Here is an 18387-nt window from a genome sequence, read left to right on the forward strand (position 1 = left end):
GGAGCTCTCTCTTCTGGTCAAACAGGTCTACCCATGGTTCCCTAAGCACATCTCACAGCTTCCTGTCACCTGGAATGCTTGGCCCCTCCATCTCCTTTATGACCCAAGTCCAACTCTGCCTTCCATTAAATCTAGCCTTTTCTCCTATATCTGAATTCCTTCTGACACCTTGTATCTGCATATGACACTTACTACATACTCTCTTATTGTAGTCATTTGGGTGCATGTCTCATCTCTCCTACTAGCTTGGAACCTTCTAGAGTTAGGGACCATTTCTTACCTAGATTCTCAAGGGGACCTGCAGAGCTTATCAGCTGTGCTGTAGTGGTTAAGTGAACAAGTTCTGGAGCCAGACTGCCTGAGTACAAAAGTAGCTTTGCTACTTACTAGCTGGGTGACCTCAATTATGTCACTTAACCTCTCTGTGCTTTAATTCTCCCTGTAATGTGGGGATAGTAACAGTGCCTACTTCAAAAAAAAAAAATTTTTAAATTTAGGTAAAAAAAAAAAAAGTCCCTACTTCATAGGGCTATTTTGGAGATCAAACAAGGTAATACATGTAAAGTACTTTGAATATTGCCTTTCACACGTTAAATACTCAAGGAATGCAACCTGTACTCTGAGCAGGAATTGTCAAATACCAAAGGATGGCATTCGACCTGTCCCTCATGGTGTCTGGCTCAGTTTTACCTGGTACAAAACTTACCAGACCCTACGTGGGACATGACTCCCAGGGGTGTATATCTCCTTGGCAATGCGGGACATGACTCCCGGGGATGAGCCTGGACCTGGCATCGTGGGATTGAGAAAATCTTCTTGACCAAAAGGGGGAAGAGAAATGAAACAAAATAAAGTTTCAGTGGCTGAGAAATTTCAAATGGAGTCAAAAGGTCACTCTGGAGGGCATTTTTATGCACTATATAGATATCCCTTTTTAGTTTTTAATGTATTGGAATAGCTAGAAGGAAATACCTGAAACTGTGGAAATGCAACCCAGTAGCCTTGATTCTTGAAGGTGATTGCATTACTATGTAGCTTACATGGTGTGACTGTGTGATTGTGAAAACCTCGTGGCTCACACTCCCTTATCCAGTGTATGGACAGATGAGTAGAAAAATGGGGACAAAACTAAATGGAAAATAGGCTGGGATGGGGGGATGGAATGTTTTAGGTGTTCTTTTTTACTTCTATTTTTATATTTTCTTTCTGGAGTAAGGAAAACATTCAAAAATTGATTCTGGTGATGAACGCACAACTATATGATGGAACTGTGAACAGTTGATTGTACACTGTGGATGATTGTATGGTTTGTGAATATATCTCAATAAAACTGAATTTAAAATTAAAAAAAAAACTTACCAGACACTCACTAAACAAATCTCTACCTGACAATGTCCTCCATACACCGAGCCCCTTGCCTGACTGACAGTATCTTTTACTGCTCTCCAGCATAGTCCTGCCTCCTTCCTGTCTTCCAAATGTGCGTTGCTCATTCCTGCCTGTGAGCCTTACTCACACTGTTCTTCCTCCCTGAAATGCTAACACAACCCATCCCCTTTCCAAATTCTACCCATCCTTTACTTCTCCACACAAACCTCGCCTCCTCCAGGAAGTCTTCCCTGATTACTTCAGTTTACTTTCGTCTTCCCCTTCTTTGAACTCCCTTCACAGTCAAACTTAGAACCACAAAAGTGAACATACACTGATATCTTTCATGGCTATTTCTTGGGTCTTGGCCTTATCTACTCTGGAAATTAATACATTATTTGAGAACAGTTGATATGTTTTTCCCTCTCCTGTACCTACCCCCTAGCACGTTGTCGTAGGCTAGGCACCCAATAGGAGTCCGGTAAAGACTTGTAAGTTGATGTATTGATATGCCTGCATTTGGCCAAGAGAGGCTCAGGCTTTGGCTGTCTTGCTGGCAGTGAGCTCAAGCCGAGGTAGAGAGCAGTAGGCCATGGGCCGGTTTCTGCTGATTTCGCTTATTTCTTCCCTGCCACTGAGGCCTCCAGGGTTAGCAGGGTCTTCAGGTAAACCCTCAATTGTGGAGACTTTGAAGCTAGACTGATCCCTCAGTTAATGGTTGACATTCTCTGTTTACTTAATGCCTGCCAAGATTTGCTGCCACGCACAATACATTTTGCAGTTCAACTGCTTTGGCCCCCAGGGTGGAAGGCAATTTCTGAGGATGTTGTAGAATTCTGGGATAGGCCTGGAAATACTTTGGTCCATCCCCAGCAACTCAGGACGTGGACAATAAGCAGAGGACCAAAGAGCAGCCCCTTGATACTGCTATTTGGGTGGGAAGCCCTGCCACCCCCCACCTCGACCCCAGGTGCCCGTGGGCATCGCCCATGGCTTTTTTCCTCCCCAGAGTCTTATAGTTTTAGAGACTAGGTGCTGGAAGGGATGTCAGGGGTCAGAAAGTTAGACTTGGCACTGAGTGCAGGAGCCCTCTCTGCAGCTGGCCCATACACTGATACACTGGACCCACCTGAGGCCAGCTTCAGGGGGTGGAGGAAGGCTGAGGCCCGCTGATGAGCCCAGGTTCAGTTCAGTTCCTCCAGATGGGGTAAACATGGGCACATGGGTGACAGTGATGGCTCTCTCTCTCCCTCTGGGACAGGGCAGTGACTCCAGGCTATGTGATTTGCCTCTCCAAACCCATTGGAAGCTCAGGGGATCAATCTTGTTTAATGATTGAGTGTGGGAGGAGGTGGAGCTGGTTAATGTTTGTCTGGTTCCTCTTGGGCTGTGGGCCATATCTGGCTCCGGCCCTGGGCTCCTTGTCCCTCCCCTGGGCTAGGCTGACAGTACCTGGTGGCATAGAGCAGACACGCCTGCAGACATTGCCTAGGAAAGGGCAGCAGCAGCCAGGTGTGGCACTGTCGGGGAGGTGAGGAGGCTGGGGGCTGAGGGAGAGGGGCCAGGGAGGGCTGGTGTGGCATGGGGGCAGGGGGAGCAGGGAGGCAGAAATGGGGGCTGGGAAGAGACCCGGGTCCTGCCTTCTTTTGGCCTCAGCATTCAGCCACATAGATCCCTTCCGTGCTTCCCTCTGAGCTGGGGGGAAGCCTGTCCTGCCAGGTGTCAGGCCTGCTTAGCCTCTGCAGCCCCCAACTCTCATCCCCTTTCTAGGCTCCAAGTTCCTTGTCCTGTCACTCTTTCTTCCCAGCCAAGGATTTCCCTCATCCCCACTGGGCCAGATTCCCAGGAAGACTTGAGGGACCCTCTAGGCTCAGGATGGCCAAGTTCTTTTCCATAAGACGTTTCCTGCCACACGGGATTAAGGTTAGGCGGGACTGTTGGGCACAGCCAGGAGCTGTTTTCTTTCCCTGATTGCGACTGCAAGATAAACAAGGCATACAACCAACACGGGGGCTGCTGTGCTGCAGGTGGATGACTACGGTGCACTCAGTGGGCAACAGAGGGCCAGCCAACAGGGCTGAGGATTGGGGAGCATGCATTTCCATTTTCTTGAGAGAGACAGGCAGACTGAAGCCGAGCTTAGAAAAACCGATGGTTTGTAGATCTGCAGGAGAGGTGGCCCCCCCATCTGTTTGAAAGTTGTTCCAGCTGTTGGGAATGGCGTGGCAGAATGCATGGACTTAGAAAATGAGATGAGGAAAGGAGAATAGAGGCAAGAAGGCTCTGACTGGAGAGAAGTATAGCTGAGGACACAGCATGGCAGTGAGGAAGGGACCCACGCTTTGGTGAGGTCCTTATCCGAGCTCCAGCACTTAGCAGCCCTGCGAGAAGTTACTTGGCTTCTTTGAGCCTCCATCTCCTCGTGTGTAGATGGGTCAATAACCCATGGTTTGCAGGGTTGTTGTGAGGGTGAGAGTTAATGAACATATGGTTCTTAGCACACAGTAGACATTCCATAGGTGGCTGCTGTTATAATATGCTCTAGGAGCAAGCAGCAGGAAGTTGGATGAGTGACAGAGGAGTAAGGAGGTGTAGTTCAAACAGTGGGTAAGGGAGCAGACAGTAGCGGAAGTTCTGTGCAAAGACCACAGCAGAGCGAGGGCAAGAGAAAGTCCTAATGAGCTCGACTGGTCCTGACCCAAGCCTGGCCACAGAGGGTGTATGGCAGGGGAGAAGAGGGTAAGTCCAGTGACTGAAATGCTGTCCAGCCACAGGATGGAGGCAGAGAAAAGAAGCAGGGAAGAGGAAGAGGGCTTGACAGGGTTTGGCCTTCACCACGCCAAACTGATGAAGGCAGCCCAAAATTCGGAAGGAAATCTCAAAAGACAGCCCCATCTGCTTTCCTGACCAGAGGCTGGGTAATGGGTTGCCTGTGGAGAGGAGTTCACTAAAGCCACTGAAAGAGAGTCTAGGGCTGTCTGCGAAATAGGGGACAGAGTGTGGAGTCTGAGGCTGAATGTAACTTCAGCCACCCTTCAGGCCCCTCTTCTCCAAACCCCCCAAATCACAAGGATTTTCCCATAGTTGGAAGGAGGGACAGGGGAAGCAGAGGGGGCAGAGAGAGAGAGAGAGAGACGGACAGACAGACTTGGTGAATGTGTGTGCGTGTGGGTGCTCAGAAAAAAGTATAAGCTTATGAGTTGTGAGTCGGGTCTCTTAAAGACAGAGAAGCCGCCAAATGCAGTGCTTGTTACAAAGGCTTTGGGGTCAGAGGAAAATACATTTGAAACTTGACTCTCCACTTAGCAGCAGTGCAACAACTGCTATTGAGGCAAGTCACTTAATCTCTTGGAGCCTCCATTTCCTTGTCTGAAAAATGGGGATAATATTACAGGACCGTTGTAAGGATTCAATGTGATCCCCTGATTTTGAACCGTGCTCGAGTCCTGGGGCAAATCTGAAGTTGAGGACAGGGCCAAAGCCTGCCACGGGCAGAGAGGGCCTGTCTAATTAAACATGAGAACAAAACATGCCTGGAGCAACACAGAGCATATCAGTACCTGGACTTTAAACCCAAAGTCACTAAAACGGTTTGGATTTCAAAATCAGGTCACCCCCCTCCCCACCTCTGGATGTTTTTGGTTGTTGGTTTCTTAAATGAAACCGTCGAGGTATTGATGTTGACATAAGCCATCAGCTCCCCTGCCAAAGAGGAAGACAAAACTGGAGATCCCAGTGCCCACACAAGGGTCCTTAGGAGCCCCTGAAAGGAGCTATCAGCTATGCCCTAGAGGCCTGAGGCATGAGAGGCGAAAAGCTACGAGGATCTGGGAACTCAGCTGTGGCCAGGCCGACTGTGGGGCACCACTGAAGGGAAAAAGAGAAGAGAACAGCTGGGGTTTGCTTTGGAGTTAGCGTGAGCAGCCCGAGGGAGGAAAGGAAGGGACAAACTGCACAGGGAAGGAAGGACAGGGGGCGAGAGGGAGAACAGCCATGGAAAGAAAAGTTATAATCCTATCCAAGGCAGTAGAGCTGACGGGAAAGAGTTTGGGCTCTGAAGTCAGCTTGGCCGGGCTCCAACCCCAGCTCTGTCACTCACTAACTGTGTGACCCCTGGACAAGTCCCTTCAAGTCGTTCCTTTGCCTCTGTTGCCTCCTTTGTGAAATGAGGATCAAAAGCACACCTACCGGAGAGGCGGGGCAAGATGGCAGACTGGTGAGCTGTATGTTTTAGTTACTCCTCCAGGAAAGTAGGTAAAAAGCCAGGAACTGCGTGGACTGGACACCACAGAGCAATCTGTCTTTGGGCATACTTCATACAACACTCATGAAAACGTGGAACTGCTGAGATCAGCGAAATCTGTAAGTTTTTGCGGCCAGGGGACCCGCGCCCCTCCCTGCCAGGCTCAGTCCCGGGGGAGGAGGGGCTGTCAGCTCCAGGAAGGAGAAGCGAGAATTGCAGTGGCTGCTCTTACCGGAAACTCATTCTACTGATTCAAACTCCAACCATATTTGCTGCAAAGGAGAGGCTAGGCCTCCCTGTATTTGTGCCTAAGAGTCTCCTCCTGAATGCCTCTTTGTTGCTCAGATGTGGCCCTCTCTCTCTGGCTAAGCCAACTTGAAAGGTGAAATCACTGCCCTCCCCCCTACGTGGGATCAGACACCCAGGGAAGTGAATCTCCCTGGCAACGTGGAATATGACTCCCGGGGAGGAATGTAGACCCGGCATCGTGGGATGGAGAACATCTTCTTGACCAAAAGGGGGATGTGAAAGGAAATGAAATAAGCTTCAGTGGCAGAGAGATTCCAAAACGAGCCGAGAGATCACTCTGGTGGGCACTCTTACGCACACTTTAGACAACCTTTTTTAGGTTCTAAAGAATTGGGGTAGCTGGTGGTGGATACCTGAAACTATTAAACTACAACCCAGAACCCATGAATCTCGAAGACAGTTGTATAAAAATGTAGCTTATGAGGGGTGACAGTGGGATTGGGAATGCCATAAGGACCAAACTCCACTTTGTCTAGTTTATGGATCGATGTGTAGAAAAGTAGGGGAAGCAAACAAACAGACAAAGGTACCTAGTGTTCTTTTTTACTTCAATTGCTCTTTTTCACTCTAATTATTATTCTTGTTATTTTTGTGTGTGTGCTAATGAAGGTGTCAGGGATTGATTTAGGTGATGAATGTACAACTATGTAATGGTACTGTAAACAATCGAAAGTACAATTTGTTTTGTATGACTGCGTGGTATGTGAATATATCTCAATAAAATGATGATTAAAAAAAAAAAAAAAAAAAAAAAAAAAACTCCAACCATAGATAGACTGAAGCCAGACACCAGAGACTCTGAGAGCAGCCAGCCCAGCAGAGAGGAGACAGGCATAGAACAAAAACAACACGAAAAACTCCAAAATAAAAGCAGAGGATTTTTGGAGTTCTGGTGAACACAGAAAGGGGAAGGGCGGAGATCAGGCCTTGAGGCACATATGCAAATCCCGAAGCAAGGCTGATCTCTCTGCCCTGGGCACCTTTCCTTAATGGCCCTGGTTGCTTTGTCTATTAGCATTTCAATAACCCATTAAATCTCTGAGGAGGACCGTTTTTTTTTTTTTTTTTTTTTTTTTTTTTTTTTTTTTTAAATCCTTTTTGCTTTTTCTAAAACAATTACTCTAAGAAGCTCAATACAGAAAGCTTCAAAGAATTGAAATTTGGGCACGTCAAGTCAAGAGCAGAACTAAGAGAGCTCTGAGACAAAAGGCAATAATCCAGTGGCTGAGAAAATTCACTAAACAACACAACTTCCCAAGAAAAGGGGGGTGTCCGCTCACAGCCACCATCCTGGTGGACAGGAAACACTCCTGCCCATCGCCAGCCCCATAGCCCAGAGCTGTCCCAGACAACCCAGTGTGACGGAAGTGCTTCAAATAACAGGCACACACCACAAAACTGGGCGTGGACATTAGCCTTCCCTGCAACCTCAGCTGAATGTCCCAGAGCTGGGAAGGGGGAGCAGTGTGAATTAACAGAGCCCCATTCAGCCATCATTTGAGCAGACTGGGAGCCTCCCAACACAGCCCAGCAGCCCAGAACTGCCCTGGGGGGACGGCACTCACCTGTGACATAGCACAGTCATCCCTCAACAGAGGACCCGGGGTGCACAGCCTGGAAGAGGGGCCCACTTGCAAGTCTCAGGAGCCATACGCCAATACCAAAGACTTGTGGGTCAGTGGCAGAGACAAACTGTGGCAGGACTGAACTGAAGGATTAGACTATTGCAGTAGCTTTAAAACTCTAGGATCATCAGGGAGATTTGATTGTTAGGGCCACCCCCCCTCCCCGACTGCCCAGAAACACGCCCCACATACAGGGCAGGCAACACCAACTACACACGCAAGCTTGGGACACCAATTGGGCCCCACAAGACTCACTCCCCCACTCACCAAAAAGGCTAAGCAGGGGAGATCTGGCTTGTGGAGAACAGGTGGCTCGTGGACGCCACCTGCTGGTTAGTTAGAGAAAGTGTACTCCACGAAGCTGTAGATCTGATAAATTAGAGATAAGGACTTCAACTGGTCTACAAACCCTAAAAGAACCCTATCAAGGTCAGCAAATGCCACGAGGCCAAAAACAACAGAAAATTATAAAGCATATGAAAAAACCAGACGATATGGATAACCCAAGCCCAAGCACCCAAATCAAAAGACCAGAAGAGACACACCTAGAGCAGCTACTCAAAGAACTAAAGATGAACAATGAGACCCTAGTACGGGATATGAAGGAAATCAAGAAGACCCTAGAAGAGCATAAAGAAGACATTGCAAGACTAAATAAAAAAATGGATGATCTTATGGAAATTAAAGAAACTGTTGACCAAATTAAAACGATTCTGGACACTCATAGTACAAGACTAGAGGAAGTTGAACAACGAATCAGTGACCTGGAAGATGACAGAATGGAAAATGAAAGCATAAAAGAAAGAATGGGGAAAAAATTGAAAAACTCGAAATGGACCTCAGGGATATGATAGATAATATGAAACGTCCGAATATAAGACTCATTGGTGTCCCAGAAGGGGAAGAAAAGGGTAAAGGTCTAGGAAGAGTATTCAAAGAAATTGTTGGGGAAAACTTCCCAAATCTTCTAAACAACATAAATACACAAATCATAAATGCTCAGCGAACTCCAAATAGAATAAATCCAAAAAAACCCACTCCGAGACATATACTGATCACACTGTCAAACATAGAAGAGAAGGAGCAAGTTCTGAAAGCAGCAAGAGAAAAGCAATTCACCACATACAAGGAAACAGCATAAGACTAAGTAGTGACTACTCAGCAGCCACCATGGAGGCGAGAAGGCAGTGGCACGATATATTTAAAATTCTGAGTGAGAGGAATTTCCAGCCAAGAATACTCTATCCAGCAAAGCTCTCCTTCAAATTTGAGGGAGAGCTTAAATTTTTCACAGACAAAGAAATGCTGAGAGAATTTGCTAACAAGAGACCTGCCCTACTGGAGATACTAAAGGGAGCCCTACAGACAGAGAAACAAAGACAGGACAGAGAGACTTGGAGAAAGGTTCAGTACTAAAGAGATTCGGTATGGGTACAATAAAGGATATTAATAGAGAGAGGGAAAAATATGGCAAACATAATCCAAAGGATAAGATGGCCGATTCAAGAAATGCCTTCACGGTTTTAACGTTGAATGTAAATGGATTAAACTCCCCAATTAAAAGATATAGATTCGCAGAATGGATCAAAAAAAATGAACCATCAATATGTTGCATACAAGAGACTCATCTTAGACACAGGGACACAAAGAAACTGAAAGTGAAAGGATGGAAAAAAATATTTCATGCAAGCTACAGCCAAAAGAAAGCAGGTGTAGCAATATTAATCTCAGATAAAATAGACTTCAAATGCAGGGATGTTTTGAGAGACAAAGAAGGCCACTACATACTAATAAAAGGGGCAATTCAGCAAGAAGAAATAACAATCGTAAATGTCTATGCACCCAATCAAGGTGCCACAAAATACATGAGAGAAACATTGGCAAAACTAAAGGAAGCAATTGATGTGTCCACAATAATTGTGGGAGACTTCAACACATCACTCTCTCCTATAGATAGATCAACCAGACAGAAGACCAATAAGGAAATTGAAAACCTAAACAATCTGATAAATGAATTAGATTTAACAGACATCTACAGGACATTACATCCCAAATCAACAGGATACACATACTTTTCTAGTGCTCACGGAACTTTCTCCAGAATAGATCATATGCTGGGACATAAAACAAGCCTCAATAAATTTAAAAAGATTGAAATTATTCAAAGCACATTCTCTGACCACAATGGAATATAATTAGAAGTCAATAACCATCAGAGACTTAGAAAATTCACAAATACCTGGAGGTTAAACAACACACTCCTAAACAATCAGTGGGTTAAAGAAGAAATAGCAAGAGAAATTGCTAAATATATAGAGACGAATGAAAATGAGAACACAACATACCAAAACCTGTGGGATGCAGCAAAAGCAGTGCTGAGGGGGAAATTTATAGCACTAAACGCATATATTAAAAAGGAAGAAAGAGCCAAAATCAAAGAACTAATGGATCAACTGAAGAAGCTAGAAATGAACAGCAAACCAATCCTAAACCAAGTAGAAGAAAAGAAATAACAAGGATTAAAGCAGAAATAAATGACATAGAGAACAAAAAAACAATAGAGAAGATAAATATCACCAAAAGTTGGTTCTTTGAGAAGATCAACAAGATTGACAAGCCCCTAGCTAGACTGACAAAATCAAAAGAGAGAAGACCCATATAAACAAAAATAATGATGAAAAAGGTGACATAACTGCAGATCCTGAAGAAATTAAAAAAATTATAAGAGGATATTATGAACAACTGTATGGCAACAAACTGGATAATGTAGAAGAAATGGACAATTTCCTGGAAACATATGAACAACCTAGACTGACCAGAGAAGAAATAGAAGACCTCAACCAACCCATCACAAGCAAAGAGATCCAATCAGTCATCAAAAATCTTCCCACAAATAAATGCCCAGGGCCAGATGGCTTCACAGGGGAATTCTACCAAACTTTCCAGAAAGAACTGACACCAATCTTACTCAAACTCTTTCAAAACATTGAAGAAAATGGAACACTACCTAACTCATTTTATGAAGCTAACATCAATCTAATACCAAAACCAGGCAAAGATGCTACAAAAAAGGAAAACTACCGGCCAATCTCCCTAATGAATATAGATGCAAAAATCCTCAACAAAATACTTGCAAATCGAATCCAAAGACACATCAAAAAAATCATACACCATGACCAAGTGGGGTTCATTCCAGGCATGCAAGGATGGTTCAACATAAGAAAAACAATCAATGTATTACAACACATTAAAAACTCGAAAGGGAAAAATCAATTGATCATCTCAATAGATGCTGAAAAAGCATTTGACAAAATCCAACATCCCTTTTTGATAAAAACACTTCAAAAGGTAGGAATTGAAGGAAACTTCCTCAACATGATAAAGAGCATATATGAAAAACCCACAGCCAGCATAGTACTCAATGGTGAGAGACTGAAAGCCTTCCCTCTAAGATCAGGAACAAGACAAGGATGCCCGCTGTCACCACTGTTATTCAACATTGTGCTGGAAGTGCTAGCCAGGGCAATCCGGCAAGACAAAGAAATAAAAGGCATCCAAATTGGAAAAGAAGAAGTAAAACTGTCATTGTTTGCAGATGATATGATCTTATATCTAGAAAACCCTGAGAAATCAACGATACACCTACTAGAGCTAATAAACAAATTTAGCAAAGTAGCGGGATACAAGATTAATGCACATAAGTCAGTAATGTTTCTATATGCTAGAAATGAACAAACTGAAGAGACACTCAAGAAAAAGATACCATTTTCAATAGCAACTAAAAAAATCAAGTACCTAGGAATAAACTTAACCAAAGATGTAAAAGACCTATACAAAGAAAACTACATAACTCTACTAAAAGAAATAGAAGGGGACCTTAAAAGATGGAAAAATATTCCATGTTCATGGATAGGAAGGCTAAATGTCATTAAGATGTCAATTCTACCCAAACTCATCTACAGATTCAATGCAATCCCAATCAGAATTCCAACAACCTACTTTGCAGACTTGGAAAAGCTAGTTATCAAATTTATTTGGAAAGGGAAGATGCCTCGAATTGCTAAAGACACTCTAAAAAAGAAAAACGAAGTGGGAGGACTTACACTCCCTGACTTTGAAGCTTATTATAAAGCCACAGTTGCCAAAACAGCATGGTACTGGCACAAAGATAGACATATAGATCAATGGAATCGAATTGAGAATTCAGAGATAGACCCTCAGATCTATGGCCGACTGATCTTTGATAAGGCCCCCAAAGTCACCGAACTGAGCCATAATGGTCTTTTCAACAAATGGGGCTGGGAGAGTTGGATATCCATATCCAAAAGAATGAAAGAGGACCCCTACCTCACCCCCTACACAAAAATTAACTCAAAATGGACCAAAGATCTCAATATAAAAGAAAGTACCATAAAACTCCTAGAAGATAATGTAGGAAACATCTTCAAGACCTTGTATTAGGAGGCCACTTCCTAGACTTTACACCCAAAGCACAAGCAACAAAAGAGAAAATAGATAAATGGGAACTCCTCAAGCTTAGAAGTTTCTGCACCTCAAAGGAATTTCTCAAAAAGGTAAAGAGGCAGCCAACTCAATGGGAAAAAATTTTTGGAAACCATGTATCTGACAAAAGACTGATATCTTGCATATACAAGGAAATCCTACAACTCAATGACAATAGTACAGACAGCCCAATTATAAAATGGGCAAAAGATATGAAAAGACAGTTCTCTGAAGAGGAAATACAAATGGCCAAGAAACACATGAAAAAATGTTCAGCTTCACTAGCTATTAGAGAGATGCAAATTAAGACCACAATGAGATACCATCTAACACCGGTTAGAATGGCTGCCATTAAACAAACAGGAAACTACAAATGCTGGAGGGGATGTGGAGAAATTGGAACTCTTATTCATTGTTGGTGGGACTGTATAATGGTTCAGCCACTCTGGAAGTCAGTCTGGCAGTTCCTTAGAAAACTAGAGATAGAGCTACCATTCGATCCAGCGATTGCACTTCTCGGGATATACCCGGAAGATCGGAAAGCAGTGACACGAACAGATATCTGCACGCCAATGTTCATAGCAGCATTATTCACAATTGCCAAGAGATGGAAACAACCCAAATGTCCATCAACAGATGAGTGGATAAATAAAATGTGGTATATACACACGATGGAATACTACGCGGCAGTAAGAAGGAACGATCTGGTGAAACATATGACAACATGGATGAACCTTGAAGACATAATGCTGAGCGAAATAAGCCAGGCACAAAAAGAGAAATATTATATGCTACCACTAATGTGAACTTTGAAAAATGTAAAACAAATGGTTTATAATGTAGAATGTAGGGGAACTAGCAGTAGAGAGCAATTAAGGAAGGGGGAACAATAATCCAAGAAGAACAGATAAGCTATTTAACGTTCTGGGGATGCCCAGAAATGACTATGGTCTGTTAATTTCTGATGGATGTAGTAGGAACAAGTTCACTGAAATGTTGCTATAGTATGTAACTTTCTTGGGGTAAAGTAGGAACATGTTGGAAGTTAAGCAGTTATCTTAGGTTAGTTGTCTTTTTCTTACTCCCTTGCTATGGTCTCTTTGAAATGTTCTTTTATTGTATGTTTGTTTTCTTTTTAACTTTTTTTTTCATACAGTTGATTTCAAAAAAGAAGGGAAAGTTAAAAAAAAAAAAAAAAAGAAAAAAGACAAACAAGGAAAAAAAAAAAAAAAAGATGTAGTGCCCCCTTGAGGAGCCTGTGGAGAATGCAGGGGTATTCGCCTACCCCACCTCCATGGTTGCTAACATGACCACAGACATGGGGGACTGGTGGTTTGATGGGTTGAGCCCTCTACCATAAGTTTTACCCTTGGGAAGACGGTTGCTGCAAAGGAGAGGCTAGGCCTCCCTGTGTTTGTGCCTAAGAGTCTCCTCCTGAATGCCTCTTTGTTGCTCAGATGTGGCCCTCTCTCTCTGGCTGAGCCAACTTGAAAGGTGAAATCACTGCCCTCCCCCCTACGTGGGATCAGACACCCAGGGAAGTGAATCTCCCTGGCAACGTGGAATATGACTCCCGGGGAGGAATGTAGACCCGGCATCGTGGGATGGAGAACATCTTCTTGACCAAAAGGGGGATGTGAAAGGAAATGAAATAAGCTTCAGTGGCAGAGAGATTCCAAAACGAGCCGAGAGATCACTCTGGTGGGCACTCTTACGCACACTTTAGACAACCTTTTTTAGGTTCTAAAGAATTGGGGTAGCTGGTGGTGGATACCTGAAACTATTAAACTACAACCCAGAACCCATGAATCTCGAAGACAGTTGTATAAAAATGTAGCTTATGAGGGGTGACAGTGGGATTGGGAATGCCATAAGGACCAAACTCCACTTTGTCTAGTTTATGGATCGATGTGTAGAAAAGTAGGGGAAGCAAACAAACAGACAAAGGTACCTAGTGTTCTTTTTTACTTCAATTGCTCTTTTTCACTCTAATTATTATTCTTGTTATTTTTGTGTGTGTGCTAATGAAGGTGTCAGGGATTGATTTAGGTGATGAATGTACAACTATGTAATGGTACTGTAAACAATCGAAAGTACAATTTGTTTTGTATGACTGCGTGGTATGTGAATATATCTCAATAAAATGATGATTAAAAAAAAAAAAAAAAAAGCACACCTACCCCACAGGGTTGTTCTGAGGACTAAATGAGATAGTGTGTGTGCAAGGTGTGGTACCCAGCAGGTGCTCAGTCAATGGTTATTATCAAGAATTCTCTGTGACCACCAGAAGAAGCACTTCTGGAGAGCTAACTATGGTGCCTCCTGCGGCTGCAGCTCTGCCTTCAGAAACCCAGGCTTGGGAGAAAGGGCACAGTGTTCCTTCTTCCCCACACAGGTTTTGGGCACTCAACATGAACACATTAAGGCTTTTTTGTTTTTGAGTATTTTTTTTTTTTTTAGCTAAATGAAGAAGCCTTGCCCCAAAACATAACCTATGTCTTATGGACTGTCCCTTCTTCTTCTCCCAGTTTCTTTTATCCCATCTTCCAACCTTTTCCAGTTGCTGATACTCTTGATCCCTGCCCTCTGCAACAGAGAGGACCAGCCAGAAATGGATATAAGGCTTCAACCACAACCACTGCCCCTGCCATGGAGTGTTGATGGCGGGGGGTGGTGTGGAAGGCCTGTGTGTTCTCCTCACATCCCAGCTCTCTACTTCTAGCACGATGTCCTTGGAATTTAAAAGCAAAAGTGGCAGGAGGTGGGGGAGGTCTTTTTCGCCCACCTAAGGGACAGAGAAGGTAATTTCTTCCCTAGAGCAACTGGCAGGCTCATGAAAGCCAGTTACAGTATGCACTTGACATTGGGGGCAGGGCAGGGACGGAACAGTCTGTTCTATCTCAGGCAGATATTCTAAGTTAACAACAGCATTGGGGAAGAAAAAAGAGGGCTCTTGGGGTTTGGCAGACCCCTTAGTCCCTCCCAAGCAACATTGTTTTCTCTTCCTCAGAAGGAGCTGGCCCCCCCTTGATCACCGACTATGGAACTGGAGCTGGGCTAAGAACTTTCGCAGGTTGCCTCATTGAGCTTTCCAATAACCCTGGGTATTAACCCCATCTGTAGATGAGTGAACAGGCTCAGAGAAGTTCAGTAACTAGCCCGAGGTCGAATGAAGTGAAGAACTGGGATTCAAACCCAAGGCTCGGTGACTTATCTATTGCATCTCCTGACCTTCTGTTTGTTTAGTGACCCTCTGCTTTCTCCTGCTGCCTGATACCCATCGGGTACCCACCTGACCACCTCCTGGCTGGGTTCCCTTTCCTGAAGCTCAGGAAGGGATGGTCAAGGTTTGCTCTGTGACACAGGAGTTGGAATGTGCTCACAGGTCGACAGCTTCCATTCTTCTTGTGCTTTTATAGGTAACATTAGCCTTTGCTTTTCTTCTTTTTTTTTTCTTAACTGCTAGCCTTTGCTTTTGCTGACACCATCTGCAAAAGCACAAGGAGTGTACTGTGGAAAGAACCTAGACTTCTGCTTCAGATACTTTTGTTTCATCTTACCCTACCACTTCCTAGTTATGTGATCTTGAGCCAGTTACTTATCTGAGCTTCAGCTTCCTCATCTGGAAAACGGGTGGAGCAGCCTTTAGAGGCTTACTGGTTGTGTTAAAAGAAATTCTGTATAGGAAAACACTTAGCAAGGTTCCTGGCTTGATAAATATGAGCTCCCTTTCCTTTCCTCCTTTTCTCTAGCTCACCCATACTCTAGAGGGGACCCAATCCTAGAAAAATCCTGTTGACCCTAAGTTTCTGGTAGGGCCTTGGGGTAGGCCCTCGGCCCAGAGAATCCTGGTCCACTGGAGTCCCCTCTTACGTGTACCTGTCTCTGTTCCATCTCTCCTGCCCCCACCCCGGTGGGCCATTCTTCTGGCGGGGCTGTGGGGCGGGTGCGGCGATGGACCGGGTGGGCACAGAACAGGTGGGTGCAGGCTGGGTGTCCGGCGCTGGGACACAAGTGCTCTGTGTGTGTAGGGTGGGCGGAAGTCAGGGCGTTTGATCTGAATTCTAAAGGGCGTTGTTCAGAGCCCCACAAAGGTCCCATTGTGCAGACACTGGGTATAAAGCAGCATATGACTCCCCAGCACCGGGCGGTGATGAATTGGGACGCAGGCGCGGACCCAGGGACCACTCCCCCTCCACAGACATGAGACCATAGGGGACCTGTCTGGGTGGCCTCAGGGATAGGCGCTCCCCAAGGTAACAGGGCTTGCTTGGGTTCGCCCCAGGCCCAGAGCTAAGTAAGGAGCTGAGGGATGGGGAGCGGGAGGGGCTGGCTGTCGGGAGAACAAGACGAGCCTGGAAAAGAAAGGGGCCGGAGAGGAAAGAATGTTGGAGGAAAGCAAAGAAGGGGGATGGGGCTCAGGGGGTGCTTGGAACTCTAAAATCCTCCCTCCTCAAATGAGTGAGGAGGAGGAAAGGCAGGTAAGGGTGATGGGGTGATTGACGACTAAAGCTATGGCTAAGTGCTGGGGCCCAGCTCTCTGCCACGGCTCTCCGACAAGCTTGCTTTACGGCTCATGTTTTGCAGGTGTGAATGAGGCAGGATGAACTGGACAGGTTTGTACACGTTGCTCAGTGGTGTGAACCGGCATTCCACCGCCATCGGCCGAGTGTGGCTCTCGGTCATCTTCATCTTCCGAATCATGGTGCTGGTGGTGGCTGCCGAGAGCGTGTGGGGTGACGAGAAGTCCTCCTTCATCTGCAACACCCTCCAGCCCGGCTGCAACAGCGTCTGCTACGACCACTTTTTCCCCATTTCCCATGTGCGCCTGTGGTCCTTGCAGCTCATCTTGGTTTCCACCCCAGCTCTCCTCGTGGCCATGCATGTGGCTCACCAGCAGCACATAGAGAAGAAAATGCTGCGGCTTGAGGGACACGGGGACCCCCTGCACCTGGAGGAGGTGAAGAGGCACAAGGTCCACATCTCGGGGACACTGTGGTGGACCTATGTCATCAGCGTGGTGTTCCGGCTGCTGTTCGAGGCTGTCTTCATGTATGTCTTTTATCTGCTCTACCCCGGCTACACCATGGTGCGGCTGGTCAAGTGTGACACCTACCCCTGCCCCAACACAGTGGACTGCTTTGTGTCCCGCCCCACTGAGAAAACCGTTTTCACCGTGTTCATGCTGGCCGCCTCGGGCATCTGCATCATCCTCAACGTGGCTGAGGTGGTGTACCTCATCATCCGGGCCTGTGCCCGCCGAGCCCAACGCCGCTCCAATCCCCCCTCCCGCAAGGGCTCGGGCTTTGGCCACCGGCTCTCCCCTGAATACAAGCAGAATGAGATCAACAAGCTGCTGAGCGAGCAGGATGGCTCCCTGAAAGACATACTGCGCCGCAGCCCGGGCACTGGGGCCGGGCTGGTTGAGAAGAGCGACCGCTGCTCAGCCTGCTGAGGCCGCCTCGAAGGCCACCTCCCGTCCCACCCCACCCTTCCCAGAGGCCTGCCCCTCCTTCTCTTCCCTGCCAGGGCACAGGCCTCTCTACCTGCCAGGGATGGAAGGCTCGAGCGAAATCTTCCCAGCCCCCCTCCTCCTCTTCCCCCAGAGGCCTTTGATCTGAGGGGCTGGAGGGGTGGGGAGCTGGAAGCCACCTAACCTCAGTGCTCAAGGTTGTTGTGTTGGGGGGAGGATGTAGGCAGCTCTCCCTCTTCCTGGGACCCCCTGGGGACCATAAATGGGATGCTCTGATAGTTTCTCCGATTATGAAACTAATCTTAACCCCATGCTGTCAGAGACCCTATTTCTGGGGGGTCATGTCAGCAGAGGAGCGATGTGGGCAAGTGGCATGGAGGGAGGGGTGCTGTGGACACACGGGTGGAGGAGGGAGGGTAGCAAGAACAAGCAAAAGGAGGGCAGGTCTGAGGTGGGGGGGTTAGGGACAGGAGGAGCAGGCAGATAAGTTGGAGTGGGGGTTGGTCAGGGCTGCCTTTGCCTCTAGTCCCCAAGATTTCTCTCTGCCTGAAATGTTACACATTAAACAGGATTTTGCAGTAAATGAGGAGGTGACTTGTGTGTTTAAGTTCTTTCTCCTGCAACCTCTGACCTCCCCCGTGGACGAGCTGGCCTTGGCTTTTTGCTGATGGAGAAAGGAATGGGGCCAGAGAAATAGTGATTTGAAGTAGGTAAAGTTACAAAATGAAGGACCACTGCACTCCCGGCCTGGCAAAGCCAGACCCTGGGCCATTCTCACCTCTGTTTTTGTTTTTCACGTTTTTTTTTAAATAACAGGCTGTATTGAGATATAATTTGCTTGCCTCCCTCCACTAATTTCGAAAAGA

The 18387-nt window shown here is 46.0% G+C and overlaps 1 protein-coding gene across 6 annotated transcripts; it reads left to right on the forward strand.

The window, feature by feature from the left end:
• Positions 1-2799: 2799 nt before the first annotated feature.
• On the forward strand, positions 2800-18086 carry GJB1 (gap junction protein beta 1). Of its 6 annotated transcripts, none has more exons than XM_037822569.1 (2): positions 2800-2899; positions 16636-18086. In XM_037822569.1, exon 2 carries the CDS (start codon positions 16652-16654, stop codon positions 17501-17503), a length of 852 nt encoding a protein of 283 aa, XP_037678497.1. In that variant the 5' UTR covers positions 2800-2899; positions 16636-16651; the 3' UTR covers positions 17504-18086. The 6 variants fall into 6 exon arrangements, with proteins under 6 accessions (XP_037678497.1, XP_037678500.1, XP_037678501.1 ...); XM_037822572.1 differs by having other exon boundaries at positions 2800-2880; XM_037822573.1 differs by lacking the exon at positions 2800-2899 and adding an exon at positions 15338-15467.
• Positions 18087-18387: the final 301 nt, after the last annotated feature.

This window comes from Choloepus didactylus, chromosome X (genome assembly GCF_015220235.1).
Source record: "Choloepus didactylus isolate mChoDid1 chromosome X, mChoDid1.pri, whole genome shotgun sequence".
NCBI classification, from domain to species: Eukaryota; Metazoa; Chordata; class Mammalia; order Pilosa; family Megalonychidae; genus Choloepus; species Choloepus didactylus.

What these genes read in the sequence shown, in the direction of transcription:
- GJB1 (XM_037822569.1), top strand. Translation starts at nt 16,652, where the DNA reads ATGAACTGGACAGGTTTGTACACGTTGCTCAGTGGTGTGAACCGGCAT.